This window comes from Engraulis encrasicolus, chromosome 17 (genome assembly GCF_034702125.1).
Source record: "Engraulis encrasicolus isolate BLACKSEA-1 chromosome 17, IST_EnEncr_1.0, whole genome shotgun sequence".
NCBI lineage: Eukaryota > Metazoa > Chordata > Actinopteri > Clupeiformes > Engraulidae > Engraulis > Engraulis encrasicolus.
The window spans coordinates 25,633,951-25,651,457 of record NC_085873.1 but is presented as its reverse complement, the minus strand read 5'-3'; the positions used below and the strand labels follow the sequence as shown (position 1 = coordinate 25,651,457).

Sequence of the window (17,507 nt, the reverse complement as noted above, 5' to 3'; positions counted from 1 at the left end):
GGCGGAGGAGAAGACGCATGGAAAAATAGAGAAAAGGGACAGAGCAAAAGAGAAAAGTTAGATGGGAGCACAGAGGAAAAGGGGTGGAAGAATGGAAAAGGGAGAGGACAGAAGAAAAGAGGAGCAGAGATGGAAAGGGACGGAGAATTGGGAGAGGAGAAGAAAAGAAGATGGGAACGGAAAGCAGAGGGATGGAAGGATGGAGAGTAGAAGGAGGAGACGGAAGGAGAGGGAAGAGTCAGGGATACTAGTAACTAGCCGTCTTCGTCTCGCCACATAATTATGGTTTATGAGTTGTAATAATGTGTACTGCATTGTCCCCGTCAAATAAACTTTAAACAATAAACAATAAACAATTTCCCCCCTTGTCCATTGTATTGCATGTCGTATTACATATCTACATCCTGTATAGAGATCCAATATCTCTCAGCAGTGGCGAAACGGTATTGCAAAGCAAAACCACACCAACACCCAATTTGAAGGATCAGTCACTCAGCATATGGGTGGTTGACGTTTAAGGGCGTAACGCAATCAAATTCCTGAAAAAAATGATGGATAAAAATTGGAAAAAAATAGAAAAAAATAAAGCACTCAGTGGTCTGTGGAATTTCACCTTATTTTTGCCATTTTTGGGAAAATGTGTCCTGCATCAACACATAGCATAGGCATGTCACACCGCAGGAAAATGGAGTCACACCACAGGGAATTCACTGCATTATGGCCATTTTAATCCTTTTGTATACATGACTGACATCTGAGCTCATGCTAACTTGATAATGATATCATGTTTAATCTTAATATGCGTTTTCATTAATAAAAAAACGTTTTTTTCCTCCTATAAGAGCAGTCACACCACAGGACACCATAAAATGAACCTAAGTATTGCGTGACAGAAAGATTGCAATATGAAGACATATTAAGAGGTTAAGAGTCACCTTAAACTTCCACAGTACTCTCCAATAACTGAGGTACTGACTGGTTAGGAGCCAGTCTTTAAGACCCTTGTAGTTGGCCTTGCAGCTGCCCATTCACAAACATTGACATACATGTCACCCCACAGGACGCAATTTGTGTTACGAAATTGAACTTGTAGTTAATATTACTGTCTTGAGTTTTTTCCACATTCACATATCTTAATCTAAAGTTAAGATTTATGCAATCATGCCAAATGCTTCATACATTATTCAAAATGTTGTTGGTTAATTTATATATATATTATTATATATTGTTTCATTAATGTTACAGTAACACCGCAGGAAATTTGACATATAAACCTTTACATAAATCTTAACAATTTTTTTTTTCTCATCTAAGACTAATATGAAAAATAATGTACCACATCTTCTTTCATTGACATTTGTTTTTTAAAGGAAAATATTAGTTTTGTAGGGTTTTAACCAATGTTACGAAAAAACAAGGCGTCACGTCTCCCACCCATATATCTAAGCTCAGCATGGCCTCTGGTATTCTCTTCCACATTTTCCACTCCTATTCCTTCCAAACAATATTGACAGTCAGTAAGCAACCAACTGTCCATCTAACTCTCTCAGTTGCTGTAAAATCTGTGGTCCTTTGCCCCTCTAATGGTGGCAATGTAAAAAAAATGGGAAAGTTGCACATCCCTGTTTTTAAGGTAAGGTAAGGTTACTACTAAGATTAATCTTCTACCAGAGGAGGGATATAAAAGTCTTCTTAGCTTACCTTTACAGAGAACAAAAGCGCCAAGGAAGTTGTTTCGGGCGGGCCGGGGCCGCACCCTCTTCCAGGTGGGGTCATCAGAGTTCTTGAGGCGGCAGAGCAGCACGTCCCTCTTGCAGCGGTGGGCCGCCTCTGGCTGGTACTTGTAGTCCATCACCCGCGGGCCTGAACGCCAGGGGAGCAAGTGAGAGGTTGTGGATATATGAGTCATCTTACCATTGAAACCAATTTAATGACTATATGAGTTATAACTTAGCATTGAAATCAAATTATTGCTTATTATTAAGTCATTAAATTGATTTCAATAATAAGTTATGACTCGTATAAATCCTTAAAAAAAAACAAATTGTTGCCGGTGCAGGACATAGAGGAACGCAAAAAAATGCTTGTTTTTTCACAAAATAAATCACAGCAATGGCACTTCTGCGGTGTGTGGATATTTCTTCATTTTTCACGATCATCAGGGACACATACAAACTCCTTTTTAAGATTCGATTTGTATTAAAGGGACACTGTGCAGGAAATGGTCAAAAAGGGTCGTGCAACTATGCTGCTCATTGAAACTGGGCTGCCTATTGCCAAATTTGATCTTTACATGAAAGTTTTCTAAGTAATAAACAAATATTTTCTAGTATGGTCCAAGTAGAGTCATTTTTGCAGCTACAAATGGCTATTTTTGGAAATTCAAAATGGCGGACCATGGAGATGATCCCCCTTTTCATGTATGAAAAGTGCAATTTTCCCAGTCATAATGAATACTTAGAATTTGATGGTGGTGGTAAGTATTCATGAAAAAGGTAACATTAGTGAATGGGCAGCATGAATTCTGGAAATAAACAACTAAAAATCTCACACAGTGTCCCTTTAAATTTGTTTTGTCATTTTGTCTGCCTTTGTGCTCTATTGTGGGTGTGATGTTCGCTGGTGAGGTATTTACCATCATAAAAAAATGAAAAATATTTTGGAGGCACCATAATGTAAAATGAAAATGCTTTTACTAAATACAAGCAACATGCCTATGCGATTCCACAGCTTTTGTCTAGATCAACCTGCATGATTTTAACGTTTAAACTAAAAACAAACTCAGCTTCACATCAAATAAGATATCACCTATCCTGGATTTAACAATCGCCTTTTATTCAACTTTGACCAAAGGATTTAAGCTTGAAATTGAGTTAAAGTCAATATTTATTTAAACCCAATACTTTTTTTCTACTGGCTTATGCTACTACGGGTAAAGATCAAAGAAATGAGCATCAAAGCATTCTTCGTATTCACTTTGAATGTTAATTATTCACATAAGACTCAAACATCTCCTCAAAAGAGGGCACGATGTTCCTAGCAACCGCAGGGTATTGTGTTGTGGTTACCTATTACCTATTCCGCTGTAGCAGCAAGGCAGGCCTGTCTGAACTCACAGCACAAAACAGGCACGTTTTAAGCAAGTGTAGTTACGTGCGTACGTGCGTGCGTGCGTCTGTCTGTCTGTCTGTCTGTCTGTCTGTCTGTCTGTCTGTCTGTCTGTCTGTCTGTCTGTCTGTCTGTCTGTCTGTCTGTCTGTCTGTCTGTCTGTCTGTCTGTCTGTCTGTGTATGTGTGTCTGTCTGTCTGTCTGTGTAGTTGTGTCTGCGTGTAGTTGTGTCTGCGTGTAGTTGTGTCTGCGTGTAGTTGTGTCTGCGTGTGTGTCTGCGTGTGTGTCTGCGTGTGTGTCTGCGTGTGTGTCTGCGAGTGTGTCTGCGAGTGTGTCTGCGAGTGTGTCTGCGAGTGTGTCTGCGAGTGTGTCTGCGAGTGTGTCTGCGAGTGTGTGGAGTGTGTGTCTGCGAGTGTGTCTGCGAGTGTGTCTGCGAGTGTGTCTGCGTGTGTGTCTGAGAGTGTGTCTGAGAGTGTGTCTGAGAGTGTGTCTGAGAGTGTGTCTGAGAGTGTGTCTGAGAGTGTGTGAGTGTGTGAGTGTGTGAGTGTGTGAGTGTGTGAGTGTGTCTGCGTGCGCGCGCGCGTGTGTGTGTGTGTGTGTGTGTGTGTGTGTGTGTGTGTGTGTGTGTGCTCGTGTTGTGGTTTGGGTACCTATGCGACTGTAGCAGGCATGACAGGCCTGTCTGAACTCGTGGGTGGCAGCCAGGGGGTTCCTGGACAGCAGGGAGAGGTTGGTGGCCGCAGGTCCGTTCTAAACAAGAAGAGAAATTGTGATTCCTATTTGTTACTATGGACCACAAGACACACCACAGTGCACAGCAAAATTCAATCATTGAGTTCAACTTCTACTTAAAGGGGATGCGGACAGTTTTTACCACGAATATTTTTTTTAGCTGGTGTCTGAGTTATGTGATTATCCTCATTGGACTGTCATCATGTTGTGCCTTTAATATGAAGTATTATATGAAGACTTCCACAAATATGTAGCTTATTTTTTGGATAAGCAATTTTAGAGTTTAAATTCACAATACAATAGCGAACTTTTTACTCTGTCTATTCAAGGTGGTAGTTCATTGTTTTCAGGTGGCTGCCCTAACTGTAAAGTGCTGGGGGAATCCCTGGTCACGATTCTTATTTGTTATGATGGATCACACGTAAAAACACCAAGACATGTCTGTGCAATAGAAGAAAACAGTTTAGAGGTGCAGCCTCTTTTGTTGTGTTTCGGTTTATCATTTGGACCAACACCCTCACAAAACATTATAAACACTGAGGTAAGTCTGCTTCCAACCAACCACAGATACCACAGCATAGCACCAATGCAGAATTCGACTGCTGCATTAAACTTCAATGTAAAAAGGGACGAGAAGCGAAAGAGACTTCAAGCTCTGCATTTAACTCCATGACTACGTGTGTAAGCTGGGGGTAGCCATGACAAAGGTGCCCAGGGAGCAGTGACTGGGGACAGTGCCGTGGTTAGGGCACCTCAACCACAGGGGAACATGGATTAGAGCAGTGTTTCTCAACCTTTTTTTAGGCGAGGCACCCTTTCAATTCATGAACATTTTCAAGGCACCCCAATCCAACAAGCCGTAACATGGCATCGCATCCGACACCACAAAAGCTTAGAAAAGTAACATATTTGGAGACGTCACACGACCTACGTTCAGCTGCAGCTGACTGGGGCGACCTATATTTACTTTATTGTGCTTGAATGGCAGATGAAAGATTCTACTGACTAGCATTAACTTATAAATTTAGACAAATATGTATCATATTACATCATTTATTTATCAGCCACACTTCCGCAGCACCCCTGAGGGGGGCCCGCGGCACCCCTGTTGAGAAACACTGGATTAGAGCACTGGCAACACACATAGCCAGGGCCCCACAGTACAGGCACGTGCACTCCAATACGGCAGGGGAGGCACGGCCTCACCAGCTCCAGATGATTATGATGAGATGCAGTAAATGTGAATAATAGTTACAATAACAGCTATTGTTTTCTAGCATCTGCACCATAACTACCATTTGAGCAGTGTTTAAACTGTTTCACTCGTTCTCAATCATTTTTGTGGCCAAAATCGTAATATTTGCCCATTTCATGTCAAATTCCTCCAAATACGCCGAATTTGGGGCAACTCTGAATTTGCCTCACCCCCGGATTGCGCAATACCTCGTTAACAAGCTTGAGCGCATGCGCCATTTTGCTCGTTCTGTGAATGCAACCTGGTAATATTGTATTAAACGTTTTTATACACTTAATAGAAGTATGTATGGTGTGCCCTCATTTCCTGATAATTTTTTACTATTTTCTACGTGTGATTATCATTTCTTTACTCTGAACGCTTTGGCATAACGCCCACTGAAAGATACAGCGGTGAGGCCAGCAGTAGCCTGGCCGCAGACTCCTTCTGGCGTTGAGAGTATTGCTGGCCAGTTACGTCATAGCGAATCTGAAGTTCACAATACTGTCAGTCGGTGTTGTTGGCTAGCTTGTTCTCTTTGACTGCTACAAGTGGATTTCATAACGAAACTAAGAGCATTCTCAAAGTTGGATTTCCAAGGGGAAAATATGTGATAAAGAATGGAGGACCGACAGAGCTGAAGGGTTTGCTACTGCAGATGACCGATCAGAAGATTATAACTACCCGATCATTTCAAAGTGAGTGGTACAACAGAAACTATTTTTTCCCCCTGTGTCTTGTTTGCAACCGGCGAGAATGTGTGGAAGACCATTCGCATGGGATTTTACGACTTAACAATTTACTAAGGACTAAGGAGCCTCACGAAACACAAATCCTCGCGGCTACTCATATTCATATTCAATGCCAAATTGCTTTGGACGTTTGGTGCGTCTCGAATAGATGTGGCTTTGGATGAACAGCACCGGCTAAAGTAACGTTAGCATGCGCAACTCCAAAGTGAAGGAAAAGAGCGGCGCATGGACCTGATGTACGAGATAAAGGTAAGATCAGTGTTTCCTATGTGTGTGAAGCCTGTGTTTGTGAGACCCGTGGGGAGCGAGTGAATCCGCCGTGATTCTGTCTGGTGTGGTGGTAGCTTTTGTGATCTGAACAGGATTCTCATGTGCCCTGTAACTGTTTGTAAAGTTGAGTACAGGGTACCGTTGAGGTAAATCAAATATACCCGTGTAACTACAAGACTCTGATCTAATTCCAAAGTGTAGGCATAACATAAATGACAGTCCCAAAATATTTGGTGACCATATCGAAGCTTGTGTAGTAATCTCTGTTTAAATGTCGTAGCCTCGTACAAGTAGATGTAGGCCTACATTTGCACGAGAATCCGGTGCTTATCACAAAAGTTATCACACCAGTTTGTTCGCCGTGGTGCTCAGCGGTCTATATGACACCATGTTTTGAATCCTGTCTGTGTGTGTGTGTCTTTCATTGAGCATCCGCCGTGATGTGGTTTATGTGAGACCACTGTTTGAATCCTGTGTGTGTGAGAGCAGTGGGATTTGAAGGAGCTTACACTCTTCACTACTCCCCTCCTCCTCTCATCTCCTCTCCTCTTCTCTTCTATTCCCATCTCCTCTCCTCTTCTCTCCTCTCCTCTCCCCTCTCCTCTCCTCTCCTCTCCTCTCTCCTCTCCTCATCTCTCATCTCCTCTCCTCTCATCTCCTCTCATCTCCTCTCCTCTCCTCTCCTCTCCCCCCCTCCCCTCCCCTCCCCTCCTCTCCTCTCCTCTCTCCTCTCCTTTCCTCTCCCCCTCTCCTCTCTTCTCCCCTCTCCACTCCTCTCCTCTCCTCTCTTTTCTCATCTCCTCTCCTCTCCTCTTCTCTCTTCTCCTTTCCTCTCCATCTCCTCTCCTCTCCTCCTCTCTCCTCTCCTCACTTCTCTAATCCCATCTCCTCTTCTCTCCTCCTCTCTCCTCTCCTCTCCTCTCCTCTCCTCTTCTCTCGTCCTCTCCTCTCCCCTCCTCTCCTCTCCTCTCCTCCCCTCTCCTTTCCTCTTCCCCTCTCCTCTCTTCTCTCCTCTCCACTCCTCTCCTCTCCTCTCTTTTCTCATCTCCTCTCCTCTTCTCTCTTCTCCTCTCCTCTCCTCTCCATCTCCCCTCCTCTCCTCTCCTCTCCCCTCCCCCCCTCTCCTTTCCTCTCCCCTCCTCTCCTCTCCTCTCCTCTCCTCTCCTGCTCTCTCCTCTCCTCACTTCTCCTCTCCTCTTCTCTCCTCCTCTCCTCTCCCCTCCTCTCCTCTCCTCTCCTCTTCTCTCCTCCTCTCCTCTTCTCTCCTCACCTCTCCTCTTCTCTTCTCTCCTCGTCTCCTCTCCCTCTGCCGTGATGCTCCTGTTTGTCCACATTGGTGCAGTGTGGTTTATGTGAAACCACTGTTTGAATCCTGTGTGTGTGTGTGTGTGTGTGTGTGTGTGTGTTTGTATGTGTGTGTGTATGTGTGTGTGAGTGAGAGATCTAATAGCATTTACTCTACGGAAATGCAGCATGTTTTATTATGTAGGCCTAACTTATGTTAAGAAAGCTATGGCATATGAAACTTATCGGTAGGCCTATTTGATAAATTTACTAAAACTGTAGCTGTAGTATTATATATTTGAAAATCTGATATTGGAAAAGTCAGTGCCTCACCAGCCATAAAGTTGACCGCACGTCACTGCTACATTGGTCCCAGCCAACCAGCCAAATGCTGGTAAAACTTGGCTGTGCAGAGTTATAATTTCAGTGTCAGTAGACAATTTTGGCTTATTCTAGATTATGGCATATTAGGTAGTCTATATTCTGTTGTTTCCCCATCAATTGTTTGTTTTCAAGTTGAAGACAACGCTCAGTTTCTCTGTTGTTATCTCGGATTTATGTTTAATGTTGGAAGCTACATGTATGTTAGTAGCATTGTTGTTCTTGCTTTAGCGCTTCATCCTCTGAGCTTAGAAAGCTCAGGGTAACATGGAAAAGAAAAACAACACTGACACAAAATACTGCCAAGTATATGTAGAGAGGTTGAAAAGCTAGTGACTTGGGGAAACCCACTAGCCACAGTGGCTGATGAGCAAAAAAAGTTACTGCCAAAGTCCTGATTATGTCACTAAACCAAAGAGAAGAAGGCAGCTTTACAAAAAAAATTCCAGAAACACAAAACAAATACGAGTGCTGTGATGGGGGTGTAATAATAGGGCAGGATGGTAATACCCAAAGTAGTGGAGAGTAGAGCAAAACGTTATTAATTCCCAAAGGGAAATGAAGGTACCTTGCTGCTACTTTTTAGAGATTAGTAATTTATCGCAGATGTTCCAGATATTTCTTTGGGTGTGGGGGTCTTACCGTGTGAGAGGAGGTGTGGTTACGTAGACCTGGGATGAAACTGTGATTGATCCGCCCGCCTGAATATGTCAACATGAGAGACAAAGAGAAACAGAGATCAGACCAAAAATACAGCACACACAAGGGCTGACTTGTACCATACGGACACTCATTGGTATAGGATTCCAGGTACTGTTGTTCTTCCAAAAACAAGTTGTTTTGGTCAACAATATCTAAAAAAACTGCCTGTGGAAGGATGGGACACACTTTGTGTAAAAGGGTCAAATATTATCGAATTTATGGGGCAAATGTAAGGTTTTCTTCACTCTTGAAGACTCTATGATAAGGAACCTATAGGAAAACTAGAAATGCACTCAGAGAGTGCAGACCTCCGCCAAGGAAGCTGCTTGATAGGGTGCAACATAATCAGTGTTCTATTTTTTTCAAGTCTTTCTGCCTTTTTTTGGAGTAACTGAGGAATGGTGAGAAATTTTAAAAACTCCTGGATCCGGATTGTGATTCGGATCACGACCAAAACTTAATCACTTGTTCCTTTTGTCATTTCCAAACACTCCACAAAATTTCAGACAGACAGACAGACAGACAGGCAGGCAGACAGGCAGGCAGACAGACAGACAGACAGACAGACAGACAGACAGATTGAAAACATAACCTCCTTAGCGGAGGGAAAGAACCTTGAAAGGAAAACAAGCAGCAAATGACTCTATGGCATGATGTGCAAGGTCAAGAGACGCCCTCCGCCTAATCACTGCATACTTAGTATTTAATTGGGGACAATCACTGTATAGCATGCACATCAACACACACACGAAACAGACACACACACGAAACACACACACGAAACACACACACACGAAACACACACACACGAAACACACACACACACACACACACACACACACACACACACACACACACACACACACACGAAACACACACACGAAACACACACACACACACACACACACACACACGTAGCCTCCTCCTCCATCTCACTCAATCACACATGCAGGCAGGCATGCACACGCAAACGCCCACACGCACAAACACAATTAATTGGGGACAATCACTCTATAGCATGCACATCAACCCACACACACACACACACACACAAGCAAACACACACACACCCACTCCCTTCTCACCAGGCAGCGTGTACTCCGACAGCGAGTCCAGTCCTCCAGACTCGGGCGACCCGATGCCTCCAACTCCTCCTCCGTTGCCCGCCATGTCGGTGGCGGCCCCAGCGGTGGCGGTGCCGAAGCCCAGCGAGTCCAGCCTCTGGCTCCCGGCCTCGCTCTGGCCCAGCATGGTGAAGGGCTCCAGGGTCGAGAGTGGGCTGACGGCCGAGCTGAAGTAGGCGGCGGGCAGCTGGGGCGAGGGCGCGGGCAGAGAGGGGATGCTGGAGCTGGAGTAGGCGGAGCGCAGCGCCACGGCCGTGTTGGGCAGGTTGGTGGGGATGGCGCCCTGCACTGGGTTCTGGAGAGAAGAGAAGAGAAGATGCAAAAGGACTGTTACAGTACCTAAGAGCCAAAAAAAGCTCCCGCACACTGTTCACATTTGCTCATTTTTTCACTTGCGACGTTTCGGTCTATGACCTTCAAGGAATTGCTTGAAGAAGGTCATAGACCGAAAACTCTGCAAATGTGAACAGTGTGCGGGAGATTTTTTGTCTCTACGTTGGTGACCCAGTGGTTCCACTCCTACGCACCTGGCAAAAGGAGGTGTGCAAGAATCCTAAAAATAGTACACCTAAGAGCAAAACACATCTGGGTTTAATAAAACATACTGTACTAAGTAACCACCCATCTGCAACATCATAGCTGCTACTGTGAGCAAACACCTGACTGTAGCCCAGCTCACAGAGTGAAGTCATACTGCAGTCTGCTCTGCTGTGCTGTGCTAGACACTGCTGAGTCATCCGATGCTCAACTAGGCCAACACAGGAAGCACACAGCCTGAAACACAAGACACATGCTCAGCCATCCGAGCCGGGAAAGTACACACAGACTTCCATTTCACCTTCACTTCTCTTTTCTCCCCTCCCTTGGTGATTCGTCACCTTCCTTTTTTCTCTCTCGTTCTGTCACATTTTCACTGCCATCTTCTGCATAGTGCTACCTCCAAGAACAGGTTCAGGATTTTGTCTCTAAATTGTCATCTGCTTCTTTTCTTCTGGACACATTTATGCCTATGTCTATACTGTCAGTTTAGGTCACACGGGGGGTTACCAGTAGTCATGCTGTGTGTGTGTGTGTGTGTGTGTGTGTGTGTGTGTGTGTGTGTGTGTGTGTGTGTGTGTGTGTGTGTGTGTGTTGAGACGTGATCCGGTGCTGCACTCACCACGCTGACCTCGGCCCCCTTGGGCAGGCAGTCCAGCAGCCCCACCAGATCCTCGCTGTTCTCGGAGACGGGCACGGAGTATTGCACGCTGCCCTGCAGCCCTCCCTGCCCACCCCCGGGGCTCTCTGGCGTCTCGGGCAGCATGCCACCACCGCCGCCGCTACCGCCACCGGGAGACAGCGAGCCCGGAGCCGGGGCCGGGTCGTCGCTGACCGGGATGGGCGTGGCCAATGGGGCAGGAATGCACTGGGCGCTGGACAAGTCTAGAGGAGGAGGAGGAGGGGGAAGACCAGGAGGAAGAGGAAGACAAATATTTTGTCACAATAGTCTTCAAATTGTATTACAATGGTGTATCATTAACAAGATGGGGGACATCATAATAAAAAACAAAAAGCCTTTTATTTTTTCATCCACTAGTTAGTCATCATATTACGCTGCCCTTGAACTAGTGATTCCCAAACACAGGTATGTGTACCACTATGGGTATGCAAGATCATTGCAGGGGGTACATGGAAAACCTAGATAACAACAAATGTATGGGGAATAGTCACATTGGGATGAGATATAGAGCATAAGCGAAGGGGTACTCATGGTATAACAAAAAAGAAACACTGCCTTAGTCTAGACTACCAAGTCTGCAGGTTGAGACGGAAAGACTATGACAAGAAAACAGGATGATTTGCAACAAGATATTTCATTATCAACGACAGCATTTGCAGCATTACCTGATCCAATTTCACTTAATGATTCCAGGCCGTTGGAGGATGTCTGGCAAAAGAAATAAGTGGGGGAAAGAAACTGAAACAGTATATTTGTGGACATCACTACCCAAGATTATAGAAAAGAGCAAGATTGATCAGTAAGACAGCAGGTAAAAGGCGTGCCCCGAGCCAGCATGGATGGCATTTTCTCAAGCCCACTAACCAGCTCATTGTAACATTCCACCTCTAATTAGTTATTTTGAACATTCTGAACCGTGTTCAAAGCCAAACCAAATATATTTTACATCCTATTGGCACTCTACGCGTCATCCCTCAGCTTGCAGGTGCGTCACAGTGGGACAAACATCATTCGGGTGTTTGCCAAAATATAGCTGCAGTGTTCTCCTCTACTCTCAAGTGATATTTTATGCCAAACATTCTAGAGCGTACTAAAATGGCATCCATAGCAAAATACCTCCATACCTCATCACAATCAATGATTGTTTTTTCTGTATACAAATCACTCCTCTTAGCGCTCTGTGCAAGGCTATGAAATTGGTTCATAGGCTAGTGAAGACACGAGCTAAACACCCATCTCTCACTCACCTCCCCGGGAGAAGAAGTGCCATCACCGTTGCTCTCAGAGCCCGCCATGCTCGAGTCCACCTGCACAAGGTCATGTACAGAAATGAAACGTGCAACGCTTCAAATAGTTCAACACAAACTATTCCTGCTTTTCAAAACAATAAAAGAAAACACACAGGGGGGGCTTAGAGCACCCGGCAGACTAGATCATTTTAAGCAGGTGCTTATATGTGCCAGGTTAAATAACAAAACAAAAAGACAGGAAAGAGTAGAGGCACTCTTGAGATATGAGTACCTTTTGCCAAAAATGGCTTGGGCATTTAGCAGGCATTGTTTTGCAGGTGTTTTAGGCATCAATGGCGTAAATGACATACTCATGCACTCAGAAAGGATTTGTACAGGTACACAGACCTGCGGGCTTACATAAGCCTTGCGGTTCTTCAGGCCCAGCTTGCCGGCCAGCTCCAGGGCGAGCTCACTCACTTGTCGGTCCTGCAGGCAGGCAGTAGACACATGGAGGAGCAAAGCAGAGACAGAGACAAAGACAGTATGGTATTAGGTTAGACTGGGGGTGAGACACCCATTTCATTCGAGGGCCCACTTCAAATTTTACAGGTGGGCTTTCACTACTGTCAGCCTGAACACGTTATAAGCTGTTTGGAGGAGTCTGAAGACTTACACAGGGAGAAGGCGGTGAGGAGGCATCCTGTGCTAGACTTGTGTGCACAGCAGTATGCAAGAGCAAGGTGGTTAGAAGACATCTGTGCTACACTGGTGGTATGAGGACCTACGTGCGGGGCGGTGATAAGGCATCCTGTGCTACACTCGTACTATTGGCTATAAGGCTTGTATGTGGGGTGGTAGGAAGGAAAGGTGATGTGATGTGAGGACTTACGTGCGGGGCGGTGAGAAGGCATCCTGTGCTACACTCGTACTATTGGCTATAAGGCTTGTATGCGGGGTCAGGAATCAGGAAAGGTGATGTGAGGACTTACGTGCGGGGCGGTGAGAAGGCATCCTGTGCTACACTCGTACGCCTCACGGAGGCGGCCCATCTCGCGCAGGCAGAGGGCCTTGCGGTAGAGCGCGCGGCGACTGCCCTCGGACACGCACAGCGCATTCTCGCAGTCCTGCACGCCGCAATCATAGTCTCCCTGCACAGAGAGAGAGAGAGAGAGAGAGAGAGAGAGAGAGAGAGAGAGAGAGAGAGAGAGAGAGAGAGAGAGAGAGACACACACACAAAGAGAGCGAGAAAGAAAAAGAGGAATAGAGAACGGGATCGAGAGAGTAAAAGGCCGACAGAAAGAGGTGAGAGTCATGTTTAAAACATGGGTCCACAACGAAATGTGTAAGCATTTGAAAGGATTATCATTCAGCAATTCTATTGAAATCAAAACAATTAAACATATTCTTTAGACAAATACTGTATGACTATATTTCCTAGGCTCATTTTGGCACGTATCATCATATATTAGATTACCATTTGTCCCCTCTGATCTTAGAATTGCTACGTAATGTATAATGTACGGACTCACACATTCTTTAGCCAAATACAGTATGACTCAGTTTCCAAGGCTCATTTTGGCACATATTATTATTACGCATCAGATTACCATTGCTCAACTCTGATCTTAGAATAGCTAATGTGTATAATGCAGGGGTATGTCAAACACAGCTGACACCAGGGGGTATACCAAGAACTCGGTTCAGTGATAAACCATGCTCAGTTAACCTACAGAGAGTGGTAAACCTGCTAATAGAGATGCCTGCAGGCATCATTTAGTTAAGAAAATGACGACTACAGGCTCTTCTTTTAGATGATTTACTTCTACCTCAAGGTTAACTCAACTTGGTTTACAACCGAACCAGTTTCATGGTACACCCTCCCAACAAGTCCTCAGTGCTACTCACACTGTGATAGTGGGCGGTTGCCCTGTTTACATAGAGGCTCTCCAGCAGCTCCGGCGGGATGACCAGCGCCTCGGACTGGGCGTAGCGGGCCACGTTGATACCCTCGCTGTAGTTGTGGGCCGCCTGTCTCCACTCCCCATCGCGAAATGTGGAGTTCCCCTCATCCAGGAGATTGCACACCAGCTGAGTCAAAAATGCCTGGGCGTGGAAGACAAACGAATCCCAATGCAAAACAGAGGTGTTGATCATCATGGCATGCAAATTCCCTACACTCTCAGGCATTTGCATTTTGAAATAACAATGTATTAAGAAATGTTTAATATAAGAGCAGTGCCTACCTCATAACCCTCTGGTTCAGGAAACGGCAATGATGACCTACATTGAAAATAGTTTGTGTATATGAAAATCACATTTTCTTCATAAATGCGCAGTTAATGAACATCAGAAAATGCACTTACAATAGAAGAATACTCACTGAATAAAACCCAGCGCCTTTTGAATTTCCTCTTTTCTCTTCTGACGGTCGAGATCCATTGCTAAAAGTGACAACATTGCCTGCTTGTTAGAAGGTGGATGGTGACTTATGATTCAAACACTACCTACTCTGAAATAACAAGAGGTACAAAATTACATGCATGCCGGTCATACAAATAAAATATTCTACAGTGTGTCTTTGATATACCTGTACAAATTGCTACGCAAGCATGACATGAACAACAAGATAGAAAAAAAACATTCCAACTTCCTTTCAGGCCTAGGCCCTAGGCAAACAGCTCGCGACGGGCTGTGAACCATCCCCGCCCTCACGTAACAATTTGACCGACATCCGATGTCAACTAAATACACGTTTCCCTTGTAATTTCTGTTTATGATACTGAGTTATATTGAAATGACGGGGTACTTACACATGTACTATGCAACCGGCAACAGTTACGTTGCGTTAAATTTGCTCAATGCAAGGTACCGCACGGCTAGCTCACAACTGCCGACTTGCTAACATGTCAACTTTGGATTTGTTTACATACAAGGCTACGATGAGCAAGCGGACTGAATGAGCTCAGTGTATATTGTGCATTGAAATAGACACCTCTGGGAAAGTGACCATGCAAGTAGTCATTATCAGATACTAATAGTGAAATGAATGTCTCTTTATAACGTTACAATTGATGATGTCGTGAACGTATCCTCCAGCTAGGCTGTCATGATAGCTAACTAGCCACCTAACACATCAATTGTGGTGGATGTTGCATGTCGAAACTTACTGCAAACACGCTTTAAATGATGCACAAGAAAATAATGTCATTATGTTCCGCAACTAAGACTGCATCTTCCCATACAACTACCACTTACATGTAGGCCAATCTAAACATGCGCTAAGCGTGCTAAATTCGCTAGCTAGATAGCTAAATTACCATGAGCACCCCACCACGGCCGACTCTGTTCAGATTCTGCTTTACATCGAATGTCCTTAATGTTGTTTAACTACCAGATTGTCGTGCAGTTTATTGCTTTAAGTCCTCCAGAATCATACTTTCACAGTGTCCTCTTGTTCCACATATAGGCTCCTGAATCTGGACGGAACATGAGAGTTTTCACTCTTGGTCGATTCCACCAAGTTGCGCTTAAGTTTATTCCACTCGATTCATATCGGCGCTTGGTCCTAAAGGGAGGATGTTTGTGAGAACGAGCCTGTGGTATCCTACTATGGAAACATTTGACGCGGTGTCAGAAGATGAGCACGAGAGGGCGCAAAATATCGAGTTCTGGGTAGCTGTGACTGTCTTTCTTCTCTTATGATGGAGTTTGCTAAGACAGGCCAACGCCTGCTGATCTGCAATCTAAACCAGAGATGGTATTTTAAAGTTGGGCGGCCTAGAACAAGTTTGCCTGAACCTACAGTAGGCTAGTCTACTACTCACGATGACCCATATTTCCACTAGGTCTTTTGATTGACCATCAACGAAGTTACTAAATTACTGCAATGAATCAGTTTCATTTGCATGTACCCCCAAAATAGTCTCCAAATATTTGTAGTGTACTCTTATTTATTCCGCCTGCCGACGGGAGAACAAAGGCCAGAGGGTATGTGACATCCTGATCCCAGACCCAGGGAGATAGTGAGCCCAGAATAGGTTCCCATTATAGTTTATGTATTATTGGGTAAGGGACATGTGATCACTCTCTCTCTCTCTCTCTCTCTCTCTCTCTCTCTCTCTCTCTCTCTCTCTCTCTCTCTCTCTCTCTCTCTCTCTCTCTCTCTCTCTCTCACACTCGAACTCACTCACACACACAAACACACACATTCACACAGACACACACACACACACACACACACACACACACACACACACACACACACACACACACAAACACAAACACAATGACAAAGTCATGACACTTAACACCATGGATTTAGGTGACTCATATTCAGTCACATCCCTTTGGATATGTTGTATGGTGCTTTACAGTATATCTGGGTCATTTGGCTGAGTGAAGTGATATGAGCTCCTAAAGCAGGGGTGGGGTACCTTTTTCATTCGAGGGGCCACTTGAAATTTTTCCAAGGGCTGTAAAAGTCATCCAAGGGCCACACTATGAGCTATGATGCCCCCCTGCACTTTAGGACTAGGCCTATATTGAAGGCAGCCACCGTAAAAATAGACCCCATCATCTCTAGGTCCCCTGAATATAACATAATTGTATTGCAAATGTAATTTCTAAGATCCCTTTCCAAAATATTTCATATTTCATGTGAAGCTGTATAACATTATAATACAAACCCCAACTCCGGTGAAGTTGGGACGTTTGGTAAACAGTGAATAAAATAAAAATGCTATCATTTTCAAAACATTCAATCTATTCATTAGATGGAGAATAGTGAAAAGACAACATATTAAGTGTTAAAACCGAGAAAAAATATTGTTTTGGGGGACATATGTACTCATTTCTAATTTGATAAATCCAACACGTCTCAAAAGAGTTGGGACGGGGATCAGTGAAATTTAGTAAACATCCAAATAAGATAAAACAACAAAGAAGAACATTTCAAAATGAATTGTACTGACGGACAATATAGGTGTCCAGGTATAAGATCATCACAGAGAAGCTGAGTCACTCAGAATTAAAGATGCAAAGGGAATAATTACCATAGTTATTACATACATTTTTGAATTCCCTTTGATTTACCACGATTGAGTGTATATAAGACATATTTTTGTTATTAAAATCATTGTATATGTTCATGACATCATGAAATATATATTGGCTGTAGTCTCACTCTAGCACTCCAGGAATTAGAGCTATTGAAAACTGACCATATTAAGAATGCTTCATGCGTGCAAATGATACAGGGGTGTAACATTCTCCTAAGCACTTGAGCTCACTTGAAATAGACCCAGAAGACATGGGAAACTGTCCTTTGCTTACAGAATTCAGCAGAAGTTGTAGAAGTCCATTCTTTTTGACAATAATAGAGCATTGCACATCCTGTGCTATAGTGAAAATGGACCATCCAACTTGTGTTAGTGCTAACTTCAAAAGTCAGCCTCCATGATGGCATTCGGG

General features: G+C 44.3%; 1 protein-coding gene across 1 annotated transcript in view; it reads right to left on the bottom strand.

Annotated features, from left to right (window-relative positions):
• Positions 1-15,594, bottom strand: part of zc3h7bb (zinc finger CCCH-type containing 7Bb) — a 33,571-nt gene extending 17,977 nt beyond the window's left edge. The window contains exons 1-13 of the mRNA XM_063222060.1: positions 15,356-15,594; positions 14,419-14,479; positions 14,282-14,318; positions 13,944-14,141; positions 13,028-13,186; positions 12,444-12,524; positions 12,054-12,113; positions 11,472-11,514; positions 10,747-11,009; positions 9,549-9,882; positions 8,404-8,462; positions 3,759-3,858; positions 1,702-1,863 (exon numbers count right to left, since the gene is read on the bottom strand). Of these exons, the coding sequence (XP_063078130.1) occupies positions 1,702-1,863; positions 3,759-3,858; positions 8,404-8,462; positions 9,549-9,882; positions 10,747-11,009; positions 11,472-11,514; positions 12,054-12,113; positions 12,444-12,524; positions 13,028-13,186; positions 13,944-14,141; positions 14,282-14,318; positions 14,419-14,477 (1,555 nt within the window). The 5' untranslated portion in view covers positions 14,478-14,479; positions 15,356-15,594. The remainder of the gene's footprint in view (positions 1-1,701; positions 1,864-3,758; positions 3,859-8,403; positions 8,463-9,548; positions 9,883-10,746; positions 11,010-11,471; positions 11,515-12,053; positions 12,114-12,443; positions 12,525-13,027; positions 13,187-13,943; positions 14,142-14,281; positions 14,319-14,418; positions 14,480-15,355) is intronic.
• Positions 15,595-17,507: the final 1,913 nt, after the last annotated feature.